At 46.0% G+C, this 23,765-nt stretch overlaps 2 protein-coding genes across 5 annotated transcripts in view; one reads left to right on the top strand and one right to left on the bottom strand.

Moving 5' to 3' along the window:
• Positions 1-20,118, bottom strand: part of SLC49A4 (solute carrier family 49 member 4) — a 267,167-nt gene extending 247,049 nt beyond the window's left edge. For both annotated transcript variants that reach the window (XM_063934048.1, XM_063934049.1), the window contains exon 1: positions 19,848-20,118. In XM_063934048.1, the coding sequence (XP_063790118.1) occupies positions 19,848-20,118 (271 nt within the window). The remainder of the gene's footprint in view (positions 1-19,847) is intronic.
• Positions 20,119-20,235: 117 nt separating this feature from the next.
• The window catches only part of HSPBAP1 (HSPB1 associated protein 1), a 336,513-nt gene continuing 332,983 nt past the window's right edge, over positions 20,236-23,765 (top strand). Inside the window, exon 1 of one of the 3 annotated variants that reach the window (XM_063934053.1) lies at positions 20,236-20,314. Coding sequence is in view for 2 of the 3 variants with exons in the window: in XM_063934050.1 (XP_063790120.1) it covers positions 21,000-21,027 (28 nt within the window). In the remaining variant the exon portion in view is untranslated. Of the gene's footprint in view, positions 20,315-20,852; positions 21,028-21,117; positions 21,152-23,765 lie in introns of those variants that run through there. The other 2 variants (XM_063934050.1, XM_063934051.1) reach the window with 2 other exon arrangements.

Raw genomic sequence — 23,765 nt, 5'->3', positions numbered from 1 at the left:
CATCCATACGGCAGCGTCTGAACTGATAGTGACAGTTCTGTACCATAAACCTGAGGTACCCTTGGTGAGAAGGGTAAATTTTGACATGAAGGTAAGCATCCTTGATGTCCCGAGACATCATGTAGTCCCCTTCTTCCAGGTTCGCAATCACTGCTCTGAGTGACTCAATCTTGAATTTGAACCTCTGTATGTAAGTGTTCAAAGATTTTAGATTTAGAATCGGTCTCACCGAGCCGTCCGGCTTCGGTACCACAACAGTGTGGAATAATACCCCGTTCCCTGTTGCAGGAGGGGTATCTTGATTATCACCTGCTGGGAATACAGCTTGTGAATGGCTTCCAAAACTGTCTCCCTGTCAGAAGGAGACATCGGTAAAGCCGACTTTAGGAAACGGCGAGGGGGAGACGTCTCGAATTCTAATTTGTACCCCTGAGATATCACCTGAAGGATCCAGGGGTCTACTTGCGAGTGAGCCCACTGCGCGCTGAAATTCATTGAGACGGGCCCCCCACCGTGCCTGATTCTGCTTGTAAAGCCCCAGCGTATACTGAGGGCTTGGCAGAGGCGGGAGAGGGTTTCTGTTCCTGGGAACTGGCTGATTTCTGCAGCCTTTTTCCTCTCCCTCTGTCACGGGGCAGAAATGAGGAACCTTTTGCCCGCTTGTCCACGAAAAGACTGCGCCTGATAATACGGCGTCTTCTCATGTTGAGAGGCGACCTGGGGTACAAACGTGGATTTCCCAGCTGTTGCCGTGGCCACCAGGTCTGAAAGACCGACCCCAAATAACCTTAATAAGGCAATACTTCCAAATGCCGTTTGGAATACGCATCACCTGACCACTGACGTGTCCATAACCCTCTACTGGTAGAAATGGACAACGCACTTAGACTTGATGCCAGTCGGCAAATATTCCGCTGTGCATCACGCATATATAGAAATGCATCTTTTAAATGCTCTATAGGCAAAAATATACTGTCCCTATCTAGGGTATCAATATTTTCAGTCAGGGAATCCGACCACGCCAACCCAGCACATCCAGGCTGAGGCGATTGCTGGTCGCAGTATAACACCAGTATGTGTGTAAATACATTTTAGGATACCCTCCTGCTTTCTATCAGCAGGATCCTTAAGGGCGGCCATCTCAGGAGAGGGTAGAGCCCTTACAAGCGTGTGAGCGCTTTATCCACCCTAGGGGGTGTTTCCCAACGCACCCTAACCTCTGGCGGGAAAGGATATAATGCCAATAACATTTTAGAAATTATCAGTTGTTATCGGGGGAAACCCACGCATCATCACACACCTCATTTAATTTCTCAGATTCAGGAAAACTACAGGTAGTTTTTCCTCACCGAACATAATACCCCTTTTTGGTGGTACTCGTATTATCAGAAATGTGTAAAACATTTTTCATTGCCTCAATCATGTAACGTGTGGCCCTACTGGAAGTCACATTTGTCTCTTCACCGTCGACACTGGAGTCAGTATCTGTGTCGGCGTCTATATCTGCCATCTGAGGTAACGGGCGCTTTAGAGCCCCTGACGGCCTATGAGACGTCTGGACAGGCACAAGCTGAGTAGCCGGCTGTCTCATGTCAACCACTGTCTTTTATACAGAGCTGACACTGTCACGTAATTCCTTCAAACAGTTCATCCACTCAGGTGTCGACCCCCTAGGGGGTGACATCACTATTACAGGCAATCTGCTCCGTCTCCACATCATTTTTCTCCTCATACATGTCGACACAAAAGTACCGACATACAGCACACACACAGGGAATGCTCTGATAGAGGACAGGACCCCACTAGCCCTTTGGGGAGACAGAGGGAGAGTTTGCCAGCACACACCAGAGCGCTATATATATATATATACAGGGATAACCTTATATAAGTGTTTTTCCCCTTATAGCTGCTGTATAGTTAATACTGCGCCTAATTAGTGCCCCCCTCTCTTTTTTAACCCGTTCTGTAGTGTAGTGACTGCAGGGGAGAGCCAGGGAGCTTCCCTCCAACGGAGCTGTGAGGGAAAATGGCGCCAGTGTGCTGAGGAGATAGGCTCCGCCCCCTTAACGGCGGCCTTATCTCCTGTTTTTTTATGTATTCTGACAGGGGTTAAATGCATCCATATAGCCCAGGAGCTATATGTGATGCATTTTTTTTGCCATCCAAGGTGTTTTTATTGCGTCTCAGGGCGCCCCCCCCCAGCGCCCTGCACCCTCAGTGACCGGAGTGTGAAGTGTGCTGAGAGCAATGGCGCACAGCTGCAGTGCTATGCGCTACCTTGTTGAAGACAGGACGTCTTCTGCCGCCGATTTTCCGGACCTCTTCTGCCTCTGTAAGGGGGCCGGCGGCGCGGCTCTGGGACCCATCCAAGCTGGGCCTGTGATCGTCCCTCTGGAGCTAATGTCCAGTAGCCTAAGAAGCCCAATCCACTCTGCACGCAGGTGAGTTCGCTTCTTCTCCCCTTAGTCCCTCGATGCAGTGAGCCTGTTGCCAGCAGGTCTCACTGAAAATAAAAAACCTAAACTAAAACTTTCACTAAGAAGCTCAGGAGAGCCCCTAGTGTGCACCCTTCTCGTTCGGGCACAGAGATCTAACGGAGGCTTGGAGGAGGGTCATAGGGGGAGGAGCCAGTGCACACCAGATAGTCCTAAAGCTTTCTTTAGATGTGCCCAGTCTCCTGCGGAGCCGCTATTCCCCATGGTCCTTACGGAGTCCCCAGCATCCACTTAGGACGTTAGAGAAACTCCTGTTATGTCTGTAGTCAGTGTGGGTAACAGTGGTGGCTCAGCGCGCGCCTCAGCAGCAGGACACCTATATGAAAATGTCCTTCTGAGCCCCCGGAGCGCAGCCTGTACTCAGAGCTGCGTTCCTACCCTTGTGCCGCCATTCCCGCCAGCGGCTTGCTAACCGGGACGCCGGCGCTGTATTCGCCACTCTTCTGGCTCTGTTAGGGGGTGGCGGCGTGCTGCGGGAGGGTACGCTGTGCCGTGGTGTGGCTCGAGAATGGCTCCCTCAGGAGCTCAGTGTCCTGTCAGCAGAGAAATGGGACCATTAACTTTTTAGGAAGTTGGGCCTTTCTCCCCCCTAAGTCCCACGAAGCAGTCAGGCTGTTGCCAAATTGCCCTGACTGAAAATAACAAATATTTATTTATTAACAGTTTCTTATATAGCGCAGCATATTCCGTTGCGCTTTACAATTAGAACAACAGTAATAAAACAAAACTGGGTAAAGACAGACAGAGGTAGGAAGAAGAGGTAGAAATAGAAAAATAAAATGTAGCAAACTCTCCAGCGGCTCTCCAAAGCGTGACCGGCTTCTCCGGGCACATTTTATAAACTGAGTTTGGGAGGAGGTGCATAGAGAGAGGAGCCAGTGCACACTATTGATTTCTTAAAGTACCCAAGGCTCCTAGTGGACCAGTCTATATCCCATGGTACTAATGTGGACCCCAGTATCCTCTAGCACGTAATAGAAAAGCCACTACTTTGTGTTAAAAATAAAAAGGCACCTTTTGAGTTTGCCAATAGGCATGTGGACGACTCCCCAAACGTATGGAGGAACAAGCTCTGGTCAGATGAGACTAAGGGTGTGTAAACACGGTGAGATATTTTCTTCGATTTTGACTATATAGTCAAAATCGCAAGAAAAGTTAGTGCAGATTGCAAAGGTGAAAGTCACCTTGCGATCCCGATTTGATCCCGATGCGCGGCCCCGCCCGGTCGGCATAGCAAGAAAAATAAGAATTTACTTACCGATAATTCTATTTCTCGTAGTCCGTAGTGGATGCTGGGAACTCCGTAAGGACCATGGGGAATAGCGGCTCCGCAGGAGACAGGGCACATCTAAAGAAAGCTTTAGGATCACCTGGTGTGCACTGGCTCCTCCCCCTATGACCCTCCTCCAAGCTTCAGTTAGGATACTGTGCCCGGACGAGCGTACACAATAAGGAAGGATTTTGAATCCCGGGTAAGACTCATACCAGCCACACCAATCACACTGTACAACTTGTGATCTGAACCCAGTTAACAGCATGATAATAGAGAAGCCTCTATAAAGATGGCTCACTACAACAATAACCCGAATTTTTTGGTAACAATAATTATGTACCAGTATTGCAGACAATCCGCACTTGGGATGGGCGCCCAGCATCCACTACGGACTACGAGAAATAGAATTATCGGTAAGTAAATTCTTATTTTCTCTGACGTCCTAGTGGATGCTGGGAACTCCGTAAGGACCATGGGGATTATACCAAAGCTCCCAAACGGGCGGGAGAGTGCGGATGACTCTGCAGCACCGAATGAGAGAACTCCAGGTCCTCCTCAGCCAGGGTATCAAATTTGTAGAATTTTACAAACGTATTTGCTCCTGACCAAGTAACTGCTCGGCAAAGTTGTAAAGCCGAGACCCCTCGGGCAGCTGCCCAAGATGAGCCCACCTTCCTTGTGGAGTGGGCATTTTAAGATTTTTGGCTGTGGCAGGCCTGCCACAGAATGTGCAAGCTGAATTGTACTACAAATCCAACGAGCAATAGTCTGCTTAGAAGCAGGAGCACCCAGTTTGTTGGGTGCATACAGGATAAACAGCGAGTCAGATTTTCTGACTCCAGCCGTCCTGGAAACATATTTTCAGGGCCCTGACCACGTCAAGCAACTTGGAATCCTCCAAGTCCTTAGTAGCCGCAGGTACCACAATAGGTTGCTTCATGTGAAATGCAGAAACCACCTTAGGTAGAAATTGAGGACAAGTCCTCAATTCTGCCCTGTCAGAATGAAATATTAAATAAAGGGCTTTTATATGATAAAGCCGCCAATTCTGACACACGCCTGGCTGAAGCCAGGGCTAACAGCATCGTCACCTTCCATGTGAGATATTTTAAGTCCACAGTGGTGAGTGGTTCAAACCAATGTGACTTTAGGAAACTCAACACAACATTGAGATCCCAAGGTGCCACTGGAGGCACAAAAGGAGGCTGTATATGCAGTACCCCTTTTACAAATGTCTGAACTTCAGGCACTGAAGCCAGTTCCTTTTGGAAGAAAATCGACAGGGCCGAAATTTGAACCTTAATGGACCCTAATTTTAGGCCCATAGACTGTCCTGTTTGCAGGAAATGGAGGAAACGACCCAGTTGAAATTCCTCTGTAGGGGCCTTCTTGGCCTCCCACCACGCAACATATTTTCGCCAAATGCGGTGATAATGTTTTGCGGTTACGTCCTTCCTGGCCTTGACCAGGGTAGGGATGACTTCATCTGGAATGCCTTTTTCCTTCAGGATCCGGCGTTCAACCGCCAAGCCGTCAAACGCAGCCGCGGTAAGTCTTGGAACAGACAAGGCCCCTGCTGGAGCAGGTCCTTTCTTAGAGGTAGAGGCCACGGTTCGTCCGTGAGCATCTCTTGAAGTTCCGGATACCAAGTCCTTCTTGGCCAATCCGGAACCACGAGTATAGTTCTTACTCCTCTTCTTCTTATGATTCTCAGTACTTTTGGTATGAGAGGCAGAGGAGGGAACACATACACTGACTGGTACACCCACGGTGTTACCAGAGCGTCCACCGCTATTGCCTGAGGGTCCCCTGACCTGGCGCAATATCTGTCTAGTTTTTTGTTTAGACGGGACGCCATTATTTACAATCAGGTGGAAGACTTCTGGGTGAAGTCCCCACTCTCCCGGGTGAAGGTCGTGTCTGCTGAGGAAGTCTGCTTCCCAGTTGTCCACTCCCGGAATGAACACTGCTGACAGTGCTATCACATGATTTTCCGCCCAGCGAAGAATCCTTGCAGCTTCTGCCATTGCCCCCCTGCTTCCCGTGCCGCCCTGTCTGTTTACGTGGGCGACTGACGTGATGTTGTCCGATTGGATCAATACCGCCTGACCCTGAAGCAGGGGTTTCGCTTGACTTAGGGCATTGTAAATGGCCCTTAGTTCCAGAATGTTTATATGAAGAGATGTCTCCAGGCTTGACCATAAGCCCTGGAAATTCCTTCCCTGTGTGACTGCTCCCCAGCCTCGCAGGCTGGCATCCGTGGCGACCAGGACCCAGTCCCGAATGCCGAATCTGCGGCCCTCTAGAAGATGAGCACTCTGCAACCACCACAGGAGGGATACCCTTGTCCCCGGTGACAGGGTTATCCGCTGAAGCATCTGAAGATGCGACCCGGACCATTTGTCCAGTAGGTTCCACTGGAAAGTCTTGCGTGGAATCTGCCGAATGGGATTGCTTCGTAGGAAGCCACCATTTTTACCCAGAACCCTTGTGCATTGATGCACTGAGACTTGGTTCGGTTTTAGGAGGTTCCCGACTAGCTCGGATAACTCCCTGGCTTTCTCCTCCGGGAGAAACACCTTCTTTCTGGACTGTGTCCAGGATCATCCCTAGGAACAGAAGACAAGTCGTCGGAACCAGCTGCGATTTTGGAATATTGAGAATCCAATCGTGCTGCCGCAACACTACCTGATATAGTGCTACACCGATCTCCAACTGTTCCCTGGATCTTACCCTTATCCGGGAATCGTCCAAGTAACGGATAACTAAAATTCCCTTCCTTCGAAGGAATATCATCATTACGGTCATTACTTCAGTAAAGACCCGGGGTGCCGTGGACCATCCCTACGGCAGCGTCCGAACTGATAGTGACAGTTCTGTACCATAACCTGAAATACCCTTGGTGAGAAGGGTAAATTTTGACATGAAGGTAAGCATCCTTGATGTCCCGAGACATCATGTAGTCCCCTTCTTCCAGGTTTGCAATCACTGCTCTGAGTGACTCAATTTTGAATTTGAACCTCTGTATGCAAGTGTTCAAAGATTTTAGATTTTAGATTTTAAAATCGGTCTCACCGAGCCGTCTGGCTTCGGTACCACAATAGTGTGGAATACCACCCCGTTCCCTGTTGCAGGAGGGGTACCTTGATTATCACCTGCTGGGAATACAGCTTGTGAATGGTTTCCAAAACTGCCTCCCCGTCAGCGGGAGACGTCGGTAAAACAGACCTTTGGAAACGGCGAGGGGGACACGTCTCGAATTCCAATTTGTACCCCTGAAATATTACCTGAAGGATCCAGGGGTCTACTTGCGAGTGAGCCCACTGCGCACTGAAATTCATTGAGAACGGGACCCCACCGTGCCTGAACTTGTAAAGCCCTAGCGTCATACTGAGGGCTTGGCAGAGGCGGAAAAGAGTTTCTGTTCCTTGGAACTGGCTGATCTCTGCAGCCATTTTCCTCTCCCTCTGTCACGAGCAGAAAAGAGGAACCCTTTTGTCCGCTTGCCAACCAGGCCTGCGCCTGATAATACGGCGTCTTATTTTGAGAGGCGACCTGGGGTACATCCCCTCTTTTAAGGCAATACTTCCAAATGCCGTTTGGAATCCGCATCACCTGACCACTTTACTGGTATAATTGGACAACGCACTTATACTTGATGCCAGTCGGCAAATATTCCGCTGTGCAGCATGCATATATAGAAATGCATCTTTTAATTGCTCTATAGGCAATAATATACTGTCCTTATCTAGGATATCATATTTCCAGTCAGGGAATCCGACCACGCCAACCCAGCACTGCACATCCAGGCTGAGGCGATTGCTGGTCGCAGTATAACACCAGTATGTGTGTAAATACATTTTAGGATACCCTCCTGCTTTCTATCAGCAGGATCCTTAAGGGCGGCCATCTCAAGAGAGGGTAGAGCCCTTGTTCTTACAAGCGTGTGAGCGCCTTATCCCCCCTAGGGGGTGTTTCCCAACGCACCCTAACCTCTGGCGGGAAAAGGTATACTGCCAATAACTTTTTAGAAATTATCAATTGTTATCGGGGGGAAACCCACGCATTTTATTTATTTTTTTTAATTTTTTTATTGCCTCAATCATGCAATGTGTGGCCCTATTTGGAAATCACGGTTGTCTCTTCACCGTCGACACAGGAGTCAGTATCCGTGTCGGCGTCTGTATCTGAGGTAACGGGCGCTTTAGAGCCCCTATATGAGACGTCTGGACATGCACAAGCTGAGTAGCCGGCTGTCTCATGTCAACCACTGTCTTTTATACAAAGCTGACACTGTCACGCAATTTCCACAGTACATCCACTCAGGTGTCGACCCCCCAGGGGGTGACAACACTATTACAGACACTCTACTCCGTCTCCTCATCATTTTTCTCCTCATACATGTCGACACAAACGTACCGACACACAGCACACACACAGGGAATGCTCTGATAGAGGACAGGACCCCACTAGCCCTTTGGGGAGACAGAGGGAGAGTTTGCCAGCACACACCAGAGCGCTATATATATACAGGGATAATCTTATATAAGTGTTTTTCCCTTTATAGCTGCTGTATTGTTTATACTGCGCCTAATTTGTGCCCCCCTCTCTTTTTTAACCCCTTTCTGTAGTGTAGTGACTGCAGGGGAGAGCCAGGGAGCTTCCCTCCAACTGAGCTGTGAGGGAAAATGGCGCCAGTGTGCTGAGGAGATAGGTTCCGCCCCTTTCTCGGCGTCCTTATCATCCGTTTTCTTGTATGTTTTGGCAGGGGTTAAATGCATCCATATAGCCCAGGAGTTATATGTGATGCATTTATTTTAGCCATAAAAGGTTTTCTAACGATTTATTGCGTCTCAGGGCGCTGCCCCCCCAGCGCCCTGCACCCTCAGTGACCGGAGTGTGAAGTGTGCTGAGAGCAATGGCGCACAGCTGCGGTGCTGTGCGCCTACCTTTATCTGAAGACAGGAAAGTCTTCTGCCGCCGATTTTTCCGGACCTCTTCGCTCTTCTGGCTCTGTAAGGGGGCCGGCGGCGCGGCTCTGGTGACCCATCCAGGCTGAACCTGTGATCGTCCCTCTGGAGCTAATGTCCAGTAGCCTAAGAAGCCCAATCCACTCTGCACGCAGGTGAGTTCGCTTCTTCTCCCCTTAGTCCCTCGATGCAGTGAGCCTGTTGCCAGCAGGTCTCACTGAAAATAATAAACCTAAACTAAAACTTTCACAAAGAGCTCAGGAGAGCCCCTAGTGTGCACCCTTCTCGTCGGGCACAGAAATCTAACTGAAGCTTGGAGGAGGGTCATAGGGGGAGGAGCCAGTGCACACCAGGTGATCCTAAAGCTTTCTTTAGATGTGCCCTGTCTCCTGCGGAGCCGCTATTCCCCATGGTCCTTACGGAGTTCCCAGCATCCACTAGGACGTCAGAGAAATATAGACTGTGCAGGCAAGTCAATCCTTGCTATATCGGTGTACTATCTAGTTCATCTCTCATATCAATGACATCTCACATAAGCCAAAATCGTATGCGCACATAGTCCATATTTCAAGAAAAGTTAGTCAAAATCTGTGCTATCTGGGCTCTGGGGAGTTCAAGGGAAATCGCAAGTGAAAATCAGGCATAGCAAGGATCTCACCGCGTGTACACACCCTAAAATTTTACTTTTTGGCCACCAAGGAAAAACGCTATGTCTGGCGCAAACCCAACACATCCCCATCACCCCAAGAACACCATACCCACAGTGAAACATGGTGGTGGCAGCATCATGCTGTGGGGATGTTTTTCAGCAGCAGGTACTGGGAAACTGTTTTGAGTCGAGGGAAAGATGGACGGTGCTAAATACAGGGATATTCTTGAGCAAAAAATTGTTTCAGCCTGCCTGTGATTTGAGACTGGGACGGAGGTTCACCTTCCAGCAGGACAATGACCCGAAGCATACTGCTAAAGCAACACTCAGGTGGTTACATTTAAATGTGTTGGAATGGCGCATATTATATATAATTTATTTTTTTTATTTTTTTACACATATACATACATACATACATACATACATACATACATACATATACTGCTCAAAAAAATAAAGGGAACACTAAAATAACATCCTGGATCTGAAGGAATGAAATATTCTTATTAAATACTTTGTTCTTTACATAGTTAAATGTGCTGGCAACAAAATCACACAAAAATTATCAATGGAAATCAAATTTATTAACCCATGGAGGTCTGGATTTGGAGTCACACTCAAAATTAAAGTGGAAAAACACACTACAGGCTGATCCAACTTTGATGTAATGTCCTTAAAACAAGTCAAAATGAGGCTCAGAAGTGTGTGTGGCCTCCACGTGCCTGTATGACCTCCCTACAACCAACAAAAGTGGCTCAGGTAGTGCAGCTCATCCAGGATGGCACATCAATGCGAGCTGTGGCAAGAAGGTTTGCTGTGTCTGTCAGCGTTGTGTCCAGAGCATGGAGGCGCTACCAGGAGACAGGCCAGTACATCAGGAGACGTGGAGGAGGCCGTAGGAGGGCAACAACCCAGCAGCAGGACTGCTACCTCCACCTTTGTGCAAGGAGGAACAGGAGGAGCACTGCCAGAGCCCTGCAAAATGACCTCCAGCAAGCCACAAATGTGCATGTGTCTACTCAAACAATCAGAAACAGACTCCATGAGGGTGGTATGAGGGCCCGACGTCCACAGATGGGGGTTGTGCTTACAGCCCAACACCATGCAGGACGTTTGTCATTTGCCAGAGAATACCAAGATTGGCAAATTCGCCACTGGCGCCCTGTACTCTTCACAGATGAAAGCAGGTTCTCACTGAGCACATGTGACATACGTGACAGAGTCTGGAGACGCCAAGGAGAACGTTCTGCTGCCTGCAACATCCTCCAGCATGACCGGTTTGGCAGTTGGTCAGTAATGGTGTGGGGTGGCATTTCTTTGGGGGGCCGCACAGCCCTCCATGTGCTCGCCAGAGGTAGCCTGACTGCCATTAGGTACCGAGATGAGATCCTTAGACCCCTTGTGAGACCATATGCTGGCGCGGTTGGCCCTGGGTTCCTCCTAATGCAAGACAATGCTAGACCTCATGTGGCTGGAGTGTGTCAGCAGTTCCTGCAAGACAAAGGCATTGATGCTATGGCCGGCCCTGCCCGTTCCCCAGACCTGAATCCAATTGAGCACATCTGGGACATCATGTCTCGCTCCATCCACCAACGCCACGTTGCACCACAGACTGTCCAGGAGTTGGCGGATGCTTTAGTCCAGGTCTGGGAGGAGATCCCTCAGGAGACCATCCGCCACCTCATCAGGAGCGTGGCCAAGCATTGTAGGGAGGTCATACAGGCACGTGGAGGCCACACACACTACTGAACCTCATTTTGACTTGTTTTAAGGACATTACATCAAAGTTGGATCAGCCTGTAGTGTGTTTTTCCACTTTAATTTTGAGTGTGACTCCAAATCCAGACCTCTATGGGTTAATAAATTTGATTTCCATTGATCATTTTTGTGTGATTTTGTTGTCAGCACATTCAACTATGTAAAGAACAAAGTATTTAATAAGAATATTTCATTCATTCAGAACTAGGATGTGTTATTTTAGTGTTCCCTTTATTTTTTTGAGCAGTGTATATATACACACACACACACACACACACACACACACACACACACACACACACACACATAGACAGACAGATAATCTAGCTTGCTGGCCACTCCCTCTGTGCTGGGTATGGTTTACCTTTGCGGTGTTAACGACTGGTCCCAGTTAGCTACGTTGATCGTTGTCCTGTAGATACTCTGCCGGAATATCTGCTTGTCAGCATTAAGTATCCTGCTCTGCCTGCCATTACGAAGGCTTGGTGTGCCATACGCCATCTGACAACCCTAGCTCCCCGGCTAGGAGCCTGCGTACTCTCTGCACTGTTAAACACCTGCCTAGACGGTGGTTAATCCAACGTGTGCATCATACCTCGGACAGCGGTGTACCTAATTTTCATCAGCTACTCAGTACAACTCTGGGTCCTCTACTGGGTGAGCTGGAGGTATCAAGTCCAGGGGGCCCCCTAAGTATCGGTATGCACAACAAGCACTAAGGGAACAGCGGGGGGTTGCTATTTGTGAAAGGGCTGTAGGAGTCTCACCCCAATAGTACAGAGTTCCCTATAACATCAAGCAAATCCAAGTATATGCAGAGCTATCAAATCCAAGCATCTCAATACTTATCTATTCCAAGCATCTTCACGTTCATCAAGTTCAATGACCACAATTCTGAGCAAGTCCAAGAATTTTGACGCTAAGAGAGTCCAGCGTCAATAACACTATCCCTGAGCAGCAACACCTTTCAGAAGTGCCCTCTTTTTCCTTCGGCGGCCTGACCTACAGTCACCCTAGAGCAGTATTTCCCAACCACGGTCCTCAAGGCACATTAACAGTCCTGGTTTTAGTGCTATCCAGGCTTGAACACAGGTGACTTAATTAGTACCTCAGTTATTTTGATTTAACCATCTGTGCTGTAGCCTGGATATCACTAAAACCTGTACTGTTGGTGTGCCTTGAGGACCGTGTTTGGGAATGCCTGCCCTAGAGTAAACACTAGGTAGGCTATTATTGCGATGTATAGTGACATTATGTGGGCAATAGTGTCACTATACACCCTATTAATTGGCTTCTATCTTGGTGACAACACATTGAGGAATACAGGAAATGCCACTGAGTTCATGGTAGGATATTTATTCTGGTGTACAGTAACACTGTGGGTGACAGGTAAAAAATTATTGGGGTGTCCTAGCACTATTGGGATAATGGTAGATCTTATTTGGGTGTTATGCAGAGGTTCCCAAACTCAGTCCTCGAGGCACCCTAATAGTCCAGACTTCAAGGAGAACCATGCTTGGGCACAGGTGACTTAATTAGTAAGTCAGCCAATTTGATTTAACCATCTGTGTTCAGCTATAGATATCCTTAACAACTGGACCATTAAGGTGCCTTGAGGACATACTTTAGAAACCACTGGTGTATAGTGAAACCAATGAGTGATGGTATATTATTAAGGTATACAGTAACAACATGGAGGTGATAGTGTCACTAATCACCCAGTAATAACCTATTGGGATACCAGGATATTACAGGTATATTTTACAGTCCAAACGTTTTAGAACACCCCCATTTTTCAATGAAATGTAAGCAAAGTAAAAAAAAAAAAAGTAAATAAATTAAAAAAAAAAAAAAAAAATACAAAAAAAAAAAAAAATTAATAAAAAAAAAAAAAGGAGGTTAAGCCAGGGATTGACATTTTTTTCTAAAATCTAGAAGCCAGGATGAAAGTGTTGGAGCTAGACCACCCCGGGGCATACCAACCCCCACAGAACTGAGGACGTACCCCCAGGTAACCCAGCCCACCACATCCACATTTTTATGCAGAAAACCCCCGGGCAAACAAAACCCCACCACCACCTCCACATTAATGAGCAGCTAACCCCCATGGCCACATAACTGAGGGGGTATACCCTGGCAAACCACCCATCTGCAGCCACCCCCATGTCGCCAAATCACTAGGCCCTCCGAAGGCGCAATCCCCGGCCATTCATAGGTACTCTTACCAGGGAGCTCTATGCAATTTGGAGACAGCAGACAGTGCAGGCACGTCCACAAATCTCCACTGGGGCGGACAATGTTTTACTACTAAATAAATTGCCCTTTTCAATTTCAAAACAAAAGGCAAGTTTGTATCTGCACACACTCAACTTTTTGTATAGAGAAATGGAACTAAAGCTCCAATAGAACCCCAATTTAATTATTGGTATCTACCATTTATTGTGGGGGTGCTACCAACTACAGTTATAGTAAGTACAGTAGAACAAGAAAAAAGGCTATATTGTCGGTGCACAAAAGGAAGAGTGACCTGATACTCACATCCACCTCAATATTCATAAAATTTAACTTTTAATATTCTTGAATTAAAACAGTGTGACATTGACTAACACACAAACTACAGGTATAGGCGAAACATAGAGGTTAAAATTTAGACATATACAAAACATTGAATAAGTGCATGAAAGAAGTAAATGTGATTAAAGATTTAAAAATATGTGTCCGCGTGTTTATTCTAATGCCCTATTGGGTATATTATTGTTCTTAGTTTGAACCAGTGAGTTAATTTATTTGATTATCAGTAATTCATCTCTTGGATCACTTATTCATATGGCACCTGCCATGATTGTCCCACTCATGTACTGATGTTCTGGCTGACAATATGAATCAGTTTCGCTCAGCCGGTAATCGTATGCGGCTTGTCATATTCCCAGCAGTCTCATCTAAGTGCTAATAGTGCTAATGATACAGTATGCAGTTATCCACACTGTATAATTCCTCTGGAGGATGGTATCCTTTATTAAATATTACTTTGTTATACAGCCACTCATATAAGATTTATTGCTAATATGTAAAATACCCAGGTATGATATCAATTTATTTGGTTACCAATAATTTATCTCATGGTTTACTAATTCATATATCATGTGCCGTACTTGTCCCGCTTATGTAATAATGACGGCGGCTTGGCAGTATGATTGGGCTTTTCTCAACCTGTGATCATATATTAATTAACATATTTCCAGCACTCTCAAGAGGGAGTTAATAGTACTAATAATATACAGTTATCAATAACACTAGGATTCTTTGTGGACATGTGAGATGTATGGGTCAGATATCAAACCCTTATAGATTATAATGCTTATCAGCTCAAGTGGGCTGATGATAATAGTAGCATGTACAATTAATAAATTGAATGTAAGAGATAAATATCTCTTCCACTCCTCAGTGTTAATATATTCAGATTTATGACAAATTGCTGTGTTGGTCAGCTATTCACAATTATACAGTATATCCCTGGAGGGCAGGTATGTTCGAAAGTAGGGATTAAATATCTATCATCATTGCCACCACTGAGAATATAAACATATCTGATTTACTTAATAATGCCAGTTTTGTTATTATGATTTGTATAATCTCTGTGGCATCAGTGTGTTCGCTGTGTGGTTACATAAATTGATACTGAGGTATTTCTTATATTTGTATTTGCCAGATTGTATCATAAATGTTTCAATGTGGCTACTGAGCAGCTGTGGGAAATAGCTTTGAAACAATGTTGCATGTTTATCTTATAGATTGAATCACAGAAACCTCACACTACTCCCAGGTTGCTGACATGAATATGCACCACACGTCTGCTGAATTAACTCAGCCTGTATCTTCCTGATATAAAATGTGAAAGTATATAGCACTTAATATAACAATTTATCAAATCTGTTTGTCTGAGTAATCGCAGTGCAGATCCCTAGTGTTGATTACACTCGTCTGCCACTGATTATATCATGGGTGCTTCTGCATAACTGCTAAATAGCTTCAAGAATAAGCTTGGAAGCGTAACTGTATCTATCTCTTAATTTGCACTACAGAGCCTAATATCACTCCTAGTTCACTGACCTAAATAAACAACATAAGTCTGCTACATTAACACAGCTATCGTCCCTCTCTTAAATTCAGAGTGTCTAGCAATTAGCCTGGCACGAGTAGCACTTGCACTGAGCTGTTAACTAAAGAGCAGGACTGAGTATCTACATTTGGATATAATAATCCATTAGCACTGGTTTAAACAATCATTTCATAATAGAGAACGGGCATAGATGACACGCGGACACACGCTGCCCACACGCGTGTTCCGCCGTTACACTGACGAAGCTGTCAGTGTAACGGCGGAACACGCGTGTGGGCAGCGTGTGTCCGCGTGTCATCTATGCCCGTTCTCTATTATGAAATGATTGTTTAAACCAGTGCTAATGGATTATTATATCCAAATGTAGATACTCAGTCCTGCTCTTTAGTTAACAGCTCAGTGCAAGTGCTACTCGTGCCAGGCTAATTGCTAGACACTCTGAATTTAAGAGAGGGACGATAGCTGTGTTAATGTAGCAGACTTATGTTGTTTATTTAGGTCAGTGAACTAGGAGTGATATTAGGCTCTGTAGTGCAAATTAAGAGATAGATACAGTTACGCTTCCAAGCTTATTCTTGAAGCTATTTAGCAGTTATGCAGAAGCACCCATGATATAATCAGTGGCAGACGAGTGTAATCAACACTAGGGATCTGCACTGCGATTACTCAGACAAACAGATTTGATAAATTGTTATATTAAGTGCTATATACTTTCACATTTTATATCAGGAAGATACAGGCTGAGTTAATTCAGCAGACGTGTGGTGCATATTCATGTCAGCAACCTGGGAGTAGTGTGAGGTTTCTGTGATTCAATCTATAAGATAAACATGCAACATTGTTTCAAAGCTATTTCCCACAGCTGCTCAGTAGCCACATTGAAACATTTATGATACAATCTGGCAAATACAAATATAAGAAATACCTCAGTATCAATTTATGTAACCACACAGCGAACACACTGATGCCACAGAGATTATACAAATCATAATAACAAAACTGGCATTATTAAGTAAATCAGATATGTTTATATTCTCAGTGGTGGCAATGATGATAGATATTTAATCCCTACTTTCGAACATACCTGCCCTCCAGGGATATACTGTATAATTGTGAATAGCTGACCAACACAGCAATTTGTCATAAATCTGAATATATTAACACTGAGGAGTGGAAGAGATATTTATCTCTTACATTCAATTTATTAATTGTACATGCTACTATTATCATCAGCCCACTTGAGCTGATAAGCATTATAATCTATAAGGGTTTGATATCTGACCCATACATCTCACATGTCCACAAAGAATCCTAGTGTTATTGATAACTGTATATTATTAGTACTATTAACTCCCTCTTGAGAGTGCTGGAAATATGTTAATTAATATATGATCACAGGTTGAGAAAAGCCCAATCATACTGCCAAGCCGCCGTCATTATTACATAAGCGGGACAAGTACGGCACATGATATATGAATTAGTAAACCATGAGATAAATTATTGGTAACCAAATAAATTGATATCATACCTGGGTATTTTACATATTAGCAATAAATCTTATATGAGTGGCTGTATAACAAAGTAATATTTAATAAAGGATACCATCCTCCAGAGGAATTATACAGTGTGGATAACTGCATACTGTATCATTAGCACTATTAGCACTTAGATGAGACTGCTGGGAATATGACAAGCAGCATACGATTACCGGCTGAGCGAAACTGATTCATATTGTCAGCCAGAACATCAGTACATGAGTGGGACAATCATGGCAGGTGCCATATGAATAAGTGATCCAAGAGATGAATTACTGATAATCAAATAAATTAACTCACTGGTTCAAACTAAGAACAATAATATACCCAATAGGGCATTAGAATAAACACGCGGACACATATTTTTAAATCTTTAATCACATTTACTTCTTTCATGCACTTATTCAATGTTTTGTATATGTCTAAATTTTAACCTCTATGTTTCGCCTATACCTGTAGTTTGTGTGTTAGTCAATGTCACACTGTTTTAATTCAAGAATATTAAAAGTTAAATTTTATGAATATTGAGGTGGATGTGAGTATCAGGTCACTCTTCCTTTTGTGCACCGACAATATAGCCTTTTTTCTTGTTCTACTACAATTTCAAAACAAGCAATCGTTTATAATATCTCCTTCATACAAAGAAATTACCCAATCATTTTCTGGCACAAGCCAGATTGACTGTCGTTTTTCTGTGTGAAAGGGTCACCACGGATCAAAATTCCCAAGATTTCGACCATGGTGGTTAACCAGGGTTTTTTTGTTTTTGTTTTTACAGGTCTGACACGGGTTGCACGCTGTGTGAAAGAGTGAAACTTTTTCCTCAGGTGCAAAAATGTATTCCATAGTGTAACAATCAACATTTCAAGACCTTAAGGTGTCTTTTCATCAGCCTATACATATATCATAATGGCATCAAAACTTTCTATGTCAGTGGTTTCCAAACTTTCTTGACTCACTGCACCCTAGAGTATCAGCATTCCCCCCCCCACCAAGGAACCCAAAGGATAAACATTCTTTATTGATTAATTTGGGAAGGGGGGGTGGGGGTTTAATTAAGTAATTCGGGCCTAGGGGGAGGGGGGATTCCCAGGATTGGCTGTTTTTACTTTGAATCCGCCCGTACTTGCCCCGCACCGCCCGTCTCTACCCGCCAGCACACATTACTACCCTAACTGCTGGGGCGGGAGGGTGAGAATCTTCATCCACATTCGCGGTGGTTGATGGACAGCTTTCCGGGTTCAGCGGCTGGTGATGGGCTGGTGAGTAGGGAGGCCAATCCCGGGATCGGTGGGATCCCGGGATTTAGGCCCAAAAACGGCCGGGATTCAATCCCGGGATTGGAAGCTCCAATCCCGGGGATTGAGGGATCTGCGTTGAGCGTCCTCAGGACGCTCAGACGCTGCCCGGCTCCCTCCTCCTGTCTCCCCTGCGCAGCGTGACCTGTGACTGTGAGGTCACGCTGCGCTTTCAGCAGCCGCCGAGCCGGAAAGTACGGCGGTCTTCACCCGCCGCCTCCTCCCGGCTCACCCTTTACTCACCCGCTGCCTCCTCCCGGCTCCCCTACACTCACCCGCCGGCTCCTCATCACCCGCTACATGGCTGTGCAGGTACGTTTTTTTTTAATGTCTGCAGGGCAGGAGGGCCGGGGCGTGGGGGGCGGCCGGACACAGACTAAAGCCAACCCCGGGTATCCCGGGATTGACCATTTTTCAATCCCGATACCCGGGATTGAAAAAATGGCCCGGGATTGGCTTCCCTACTGGTGAGTGACAGCGCAGCATGATCTCAGAGCTAGAAGTCACGCTGCGGCATGTGAACGGGGAATAGGGAGGAGGGAGCCGGGCAGCGCTGCACGCCATTAAAGGGCCGCCTGATCCAGCAATCCCCGGGATTGGAGCTTCCAATCCCAGACGATTTTTGGCCTAAATCCCAGGATCCCACCGATCCCGGGATTGGCCATCCTAATTATGCCTAACATCCTTAGGTTATGTGGTGGTGTACAGTTGTGCTTACGTTTGTCCACATGTTTTATGATTTGCAGCCACTTGCACTGGTTTTGCCTATCACCCTGGTCATAAAGGCACCCCTGCAAGAGCCTTGTGGCACCCCAGGGTGCCTAGGCACACAGTTTGGAAACTACTGTTCTATGTAAACATCTTAATTGTGCCAAAAATAAGCAAAAAATACAGAGTGACAAAATAAAATGTATAGAAAATATTGAAAAATAATATTAAACAGTCAAGTTGACTGTGGATGATTGATCATCAGGTATATTAAATACGTTGTCAAACTAGGTGTACAGAGCCATTGACTAGAATTCATTTAGTCTCTTTGGAGACAGCGTATCAAGGCGGTGAATCCAACTGGCTTCCCGTCGCAGTAGACACAATCCTCGGTCACCACAGTGACTCAAAGGTGCGTTTTTTTTTAAACCAGCAACTGCTGGGCAAGGTACTGTTTCAATGCGAGTTAAGGGGTATATTCAATAAGACTTGGGTCCATTCCGACATGCAGTTGTCGGAATGGACCCAACAACCCCCTATTCAAAAAGAGCGTCCAAATCCGACTGTCGGATTTGGCCGCTCCCGTGTCCTGCTGCTGTCAGCAGCAGGGGCAGCTGTCAGCGGCGCCGTCCGCCTGGAGGAAGAGATGTCCTCGGCGCCGGCGACGTCTGTGGGGTGGGGGGGTTGAACTACCTCAGAGTCTTAAGGATTTACTCCTTAGGGGTATATTCAATAACTGTCGGAAGCTGCCGTGTTGTCGGAAAGACGGCAGCTTCCGACAGTTTTATCTGGACTTTCCTGGTAATGTATGATTGCCATCACCTGTGGTGAGTTAGTTAATTGATAAGAAAGGTGTTTCACCACAGGTGATGGCAATCATACACTACCAGGAAAGTCCAGGAACAGAGCATTTTCTCCCTCATGGAGAGGGTCAGGTAGGCAAGTATGAGATAGATAGATAGATATATTGCACAGTAACACTTTCAGAAAGTCTGAGAGGAGTGACATCAGGACATTACTGAGATGTACAGAGACACTCACCACGGGTATCCATCAGCCACATAAAGACAAAGCAGGGAAGGAAACCGATGGGGCCCCACAAGACGAGCAGAGCGATGTCCAGGCTGGAGAAACCATAGGCGGCTCTGGCAGAGTCCTGGATGGGTCCCCAGGTGTTCCATACCAGTCCCTGGAAGAAGCCAAGGAGAGAGAAGAGCAGAAGAACCAGCCAGCGTCGGCCGAACACTCTCGGACCCCGGGATCCAGTCAGCAGCGGTCGCCTCTCCTCCGGCCTGCTCCAGTCCAGTCCCATGTCCGGTACTTCCGCCTCTCTCTCTCCCGGCGCCACAAGATTCCGGTTTCACGGATCACTCAGAGCCGGGCAATTTAGGGAAGTGCAGGTCACGCGCTCAAAACATCCGCCGCTGAATGCCCGCCCCCGACATGACGTCAACGTCAGTGTTGGCGTTAAGTCCTTGTTGTCTACATCACGTACCGCAGCGAGCAATGTGAGGGGGGTGGCCTACATCACTTTCTTATTATATATGGTACATAGAATGTAGGGTAGTAGTGTACCTAGGCTCAAGTTCAGAACATGGGACCTCCTGGGTTGATATCCGCCTACCTGTTGTATATACTATATGTAATGAAATACTTGACCTATCTTCAAAGTATACTGACTAATATTTATGTTGTATAATTGCTGTGTCATTTAATCTAATTAATTATTCTATTTAATCTATCGAAATTGTGAAAAAGAAAACCATTATTGGTCTCTGGTAAGATGGCAGCTTGCAGTATTGGAGACCTGTCTGATAGAGACTTAACATTTCCTTTGCAGTGACGAGTTATAGCTGCGACATTGCTGCCGGGAGGACCATGGTTGGTTCTATATCGGAGGGGCTGAAGGGACCTTGTGACGTATTGAGGGGAGGAGCTACGTCACCAGGGGGAGGAGCTACGGGCGAACAGGGTACCCGAAAAGTACGCTCGCCACGCTTCGGGCACGGTGGCTCGCTTCGCTCACCACCATTACTAAAGGTAATAGTTGGTGGCGTGGATAGTAGAGGAACTATCCCGCTGGCCTAGCTCCTCCCCCTTGTGTCGTAACTCCTCCCCCTTACGGAAAAGGTCCCTTAGCCCACTTGATTCTAGCATCTACCGGAGGACCATGTGTATATATGCTGAGTGAGGATGGAGTCTGGCGTGGCGAGGGCAGCAGGTACCTTATGGGCGGCTCATGTCTCTAATCAATTTACCTCACATCGGCCTGTACTGCAGGAGTACATACACTGTGGCACGATCCTGCTAATGTACAAAACCCAGCATGCCTTGCCAAACAGATTGTGAGAATGGAAGGGCATTCTGGGACATGTAGTTTTACAATGCCTGCATAGCCTCAGCTTTACTTGTTACATTTGCTGTGTAGTTTTTTGTTGTTGTGTGAGATCTCTTCATTCTTTCTCTCTCTATTGATAATGGTTTCTGTGTGGTAATAGCTTGATGGTATGAGTAACCATTTATTGTCACACCTTGTAAATAATTTGTGTTCTCTACATCTCGGCGGACAAGTTCAATATATTCTAAAGATTAAGGGGTACATTTACTAAGCAGTGATAAGAGCGGAGAAGTGAGCCAGTGGAGAAGTTGCCCATGGCAACCAATCAGCACTGGAGTAACATCTATAATTTGCATACTATAAAATGATACAGAGCTACTGATTGGTTGATGGGGAAATTTCTCCACTGGCTCACTTCTCCGCTCTTATCACTGCTTAGTAAATGTACCCCTAAATGATAACATACTGGTACACAGATTCCAATGCATGATTATCATACGTAGAACCCCAGAGTATGATCCCTTTTACTTGATTACTTGATGTAATTCCCCCTAACAAGTGTCTTTGATTATTTCAGTAGTTAAGAGAGAGGCTGAGGACACAGGTAAAGGCACTTATACAAATGGTATTAACATACCTTCCAACATTTTACACATAAAAATCTGTACAAATTTGAGGGCCTTTTTCTATACATTGTGCAGGCGCGTTGCATCGGTACAAAGCGGATCGCCGCTCAGCGATGGCTTTTTGCGAAGAATGCATTTGCACGGGCGATCGCAAGGAGATTGACAGGAAAAAGGCGTTTGACCGTTTTCTGGGACAGGTTGGAAAAACGCAGGCGTGTCCAAGCGTTTGCAGGGAGGGTTCCTGACGTCAGTTCCGGTCCCGGACAGGCTGAAGTGATTGCAGCGGCTGAGTAAGTCCTGGGCTGTGCAGAGACTGTGTTGCACACTTGCACAGCTAAAATACACTCCCCCAGTAGGCGGCGACTATCTGATCGCAGCAGTGCAAAAATCGCCTGCTAGCGATCAGGTCTGAATTAGGCCCTGTGTTAGATCAGTAGAAACCAGAGACACATGGCCTATTTTTCGGGGAAGGGGGTGGGGGGTTAGGAACAAAGGCAAATATACGTTCAGACAAATACATAAACAGTAAAAGAAATGGGTGTACTCAGAAATTTCATTCATTTGGCTAATCTAATAGAATTTTCTCTTACGTCCTAGAGGATGCTGGGGTCCACATTAGTACCATGGGGTATAGACGGGTCCACCAGGAGCCATTGGCACTTTAAGAGTTTGAGAGTGTGGGCTGGCTCCTCCTTCCCCCTCCCTCCTACCTCTTTTTTTTTTTTCAGATTCAGTCTCTCACAGTTGAAGTGTACCTATGATGGAAATTACAGACCTCTGTCATCTTTTTAAGTGGGGCAACTTGCACAATCGGTGGCTGTCCAAATACTTTTTTGCCCCACTGTATATGTGTGTGTGTGTGTGTGTGTGTGTGTGTGTGTGTGTGTGTATATATATATATATATATATATATAGTGTATATACTGTACACTTTGGGTCTTTCAAGCTCCACCTTAATTTTGTGTGTTATTTACTGATCTATTGTTATATTTGATGTTTTTAATTAAAATGTATTATTCCTGCTACAATTGATTGCGCATCTAGATGAAACTTTTTTTCATGTTATTTATATTATTCTCGAGTACTTCAGAGATACTGTGCAGAAGCTGTACCTTATCAGGTGGTCATTTGGGGTCTTGAATTTATGTTTTAACCTGCGCCTGAATATATTAATTATATACTATTTTATAGTCTGAGAGGAGCCTGATGCGACTTGTCAGACAGAAGAGCAGGGAGAAGACTGTCCTTCCGGCCCTCTGGTGTTGTAATGTACTTAACTACTAGGGTGGGGGAGTACAAATGTGGGATGTGGAGGAAAAAAGTGAGGGGAGCATCAGTATAGTATAGCACGGGGGCAGTCATCCTACACCACGCTAGCTGCTGTGAAACTACAGCAAAATAGGGCATATATACAGCTGGGCACTGTAATATGCATGAGCCCCCGCCATTATTTTTACACAAAATCGCGGGACAGAAGCCCGCCGCTGAGGGGGCGGGGCTTCTTCCTCAGCACTCACCAGCGCCATTTTCTCTCCACAGCTCCGCTTAGAGGAAGCTCCCCAGGCTCTCCCCTGCAGAAGCACGATAGAAGAGGGTGAAAAAGAGAGCGGGGGCACATAAATTTGGCGTAAAAACAATATATACAGCAGCTACTGGGTTAACACTAAGTTACTGTGTGATTCCTGGGTCATATAGCGCTGGGTGTGTGCTGGCATACTCTCTCTCTGTCTCTCCAAAGGGCCTTGTGGGGGAACTGTCTTCATATAGAGCATCCCCTGTGTGTGTGGTGTGTCGGTACGTGTGTGTCGACATGTCTGAGGTAAAAGGCTCCCCTAAGGAGGAGATAGAGCAAATATGTGTGTGAGAGGGTGTCTCAGTCGACAACGCCAACACCTGTTTGGATATGTGTAAGTGCTAAAGTGAATTTATTGCACATCTCAGGGATGAAGGAGTTGGATGATGTTATCATCCACAAAAAACCTCCTGGGTGTTACC

This window comes from Pseudophryne corroboree, chromosome 7, assembly GCF_028390025.1.
Source record: "Pseudophryne corroboree isolate aPseCor3 chromosome 7, aPseCor3.hap2, whole genome shotgun sequence".
Taxonomy (NCBI): domain Eukaryota; kingdom Metazoa; phylum Chordata; class Amphibia; order Anura; family Myobatrachidae; genus Pseudophryne; species Pseudophryne corroboree.
The sequence above is the reverse complement of the archived record's forward strand: the minus strand, read 5'-3'. Positions and strand labels throughout refer to the sequence as shown.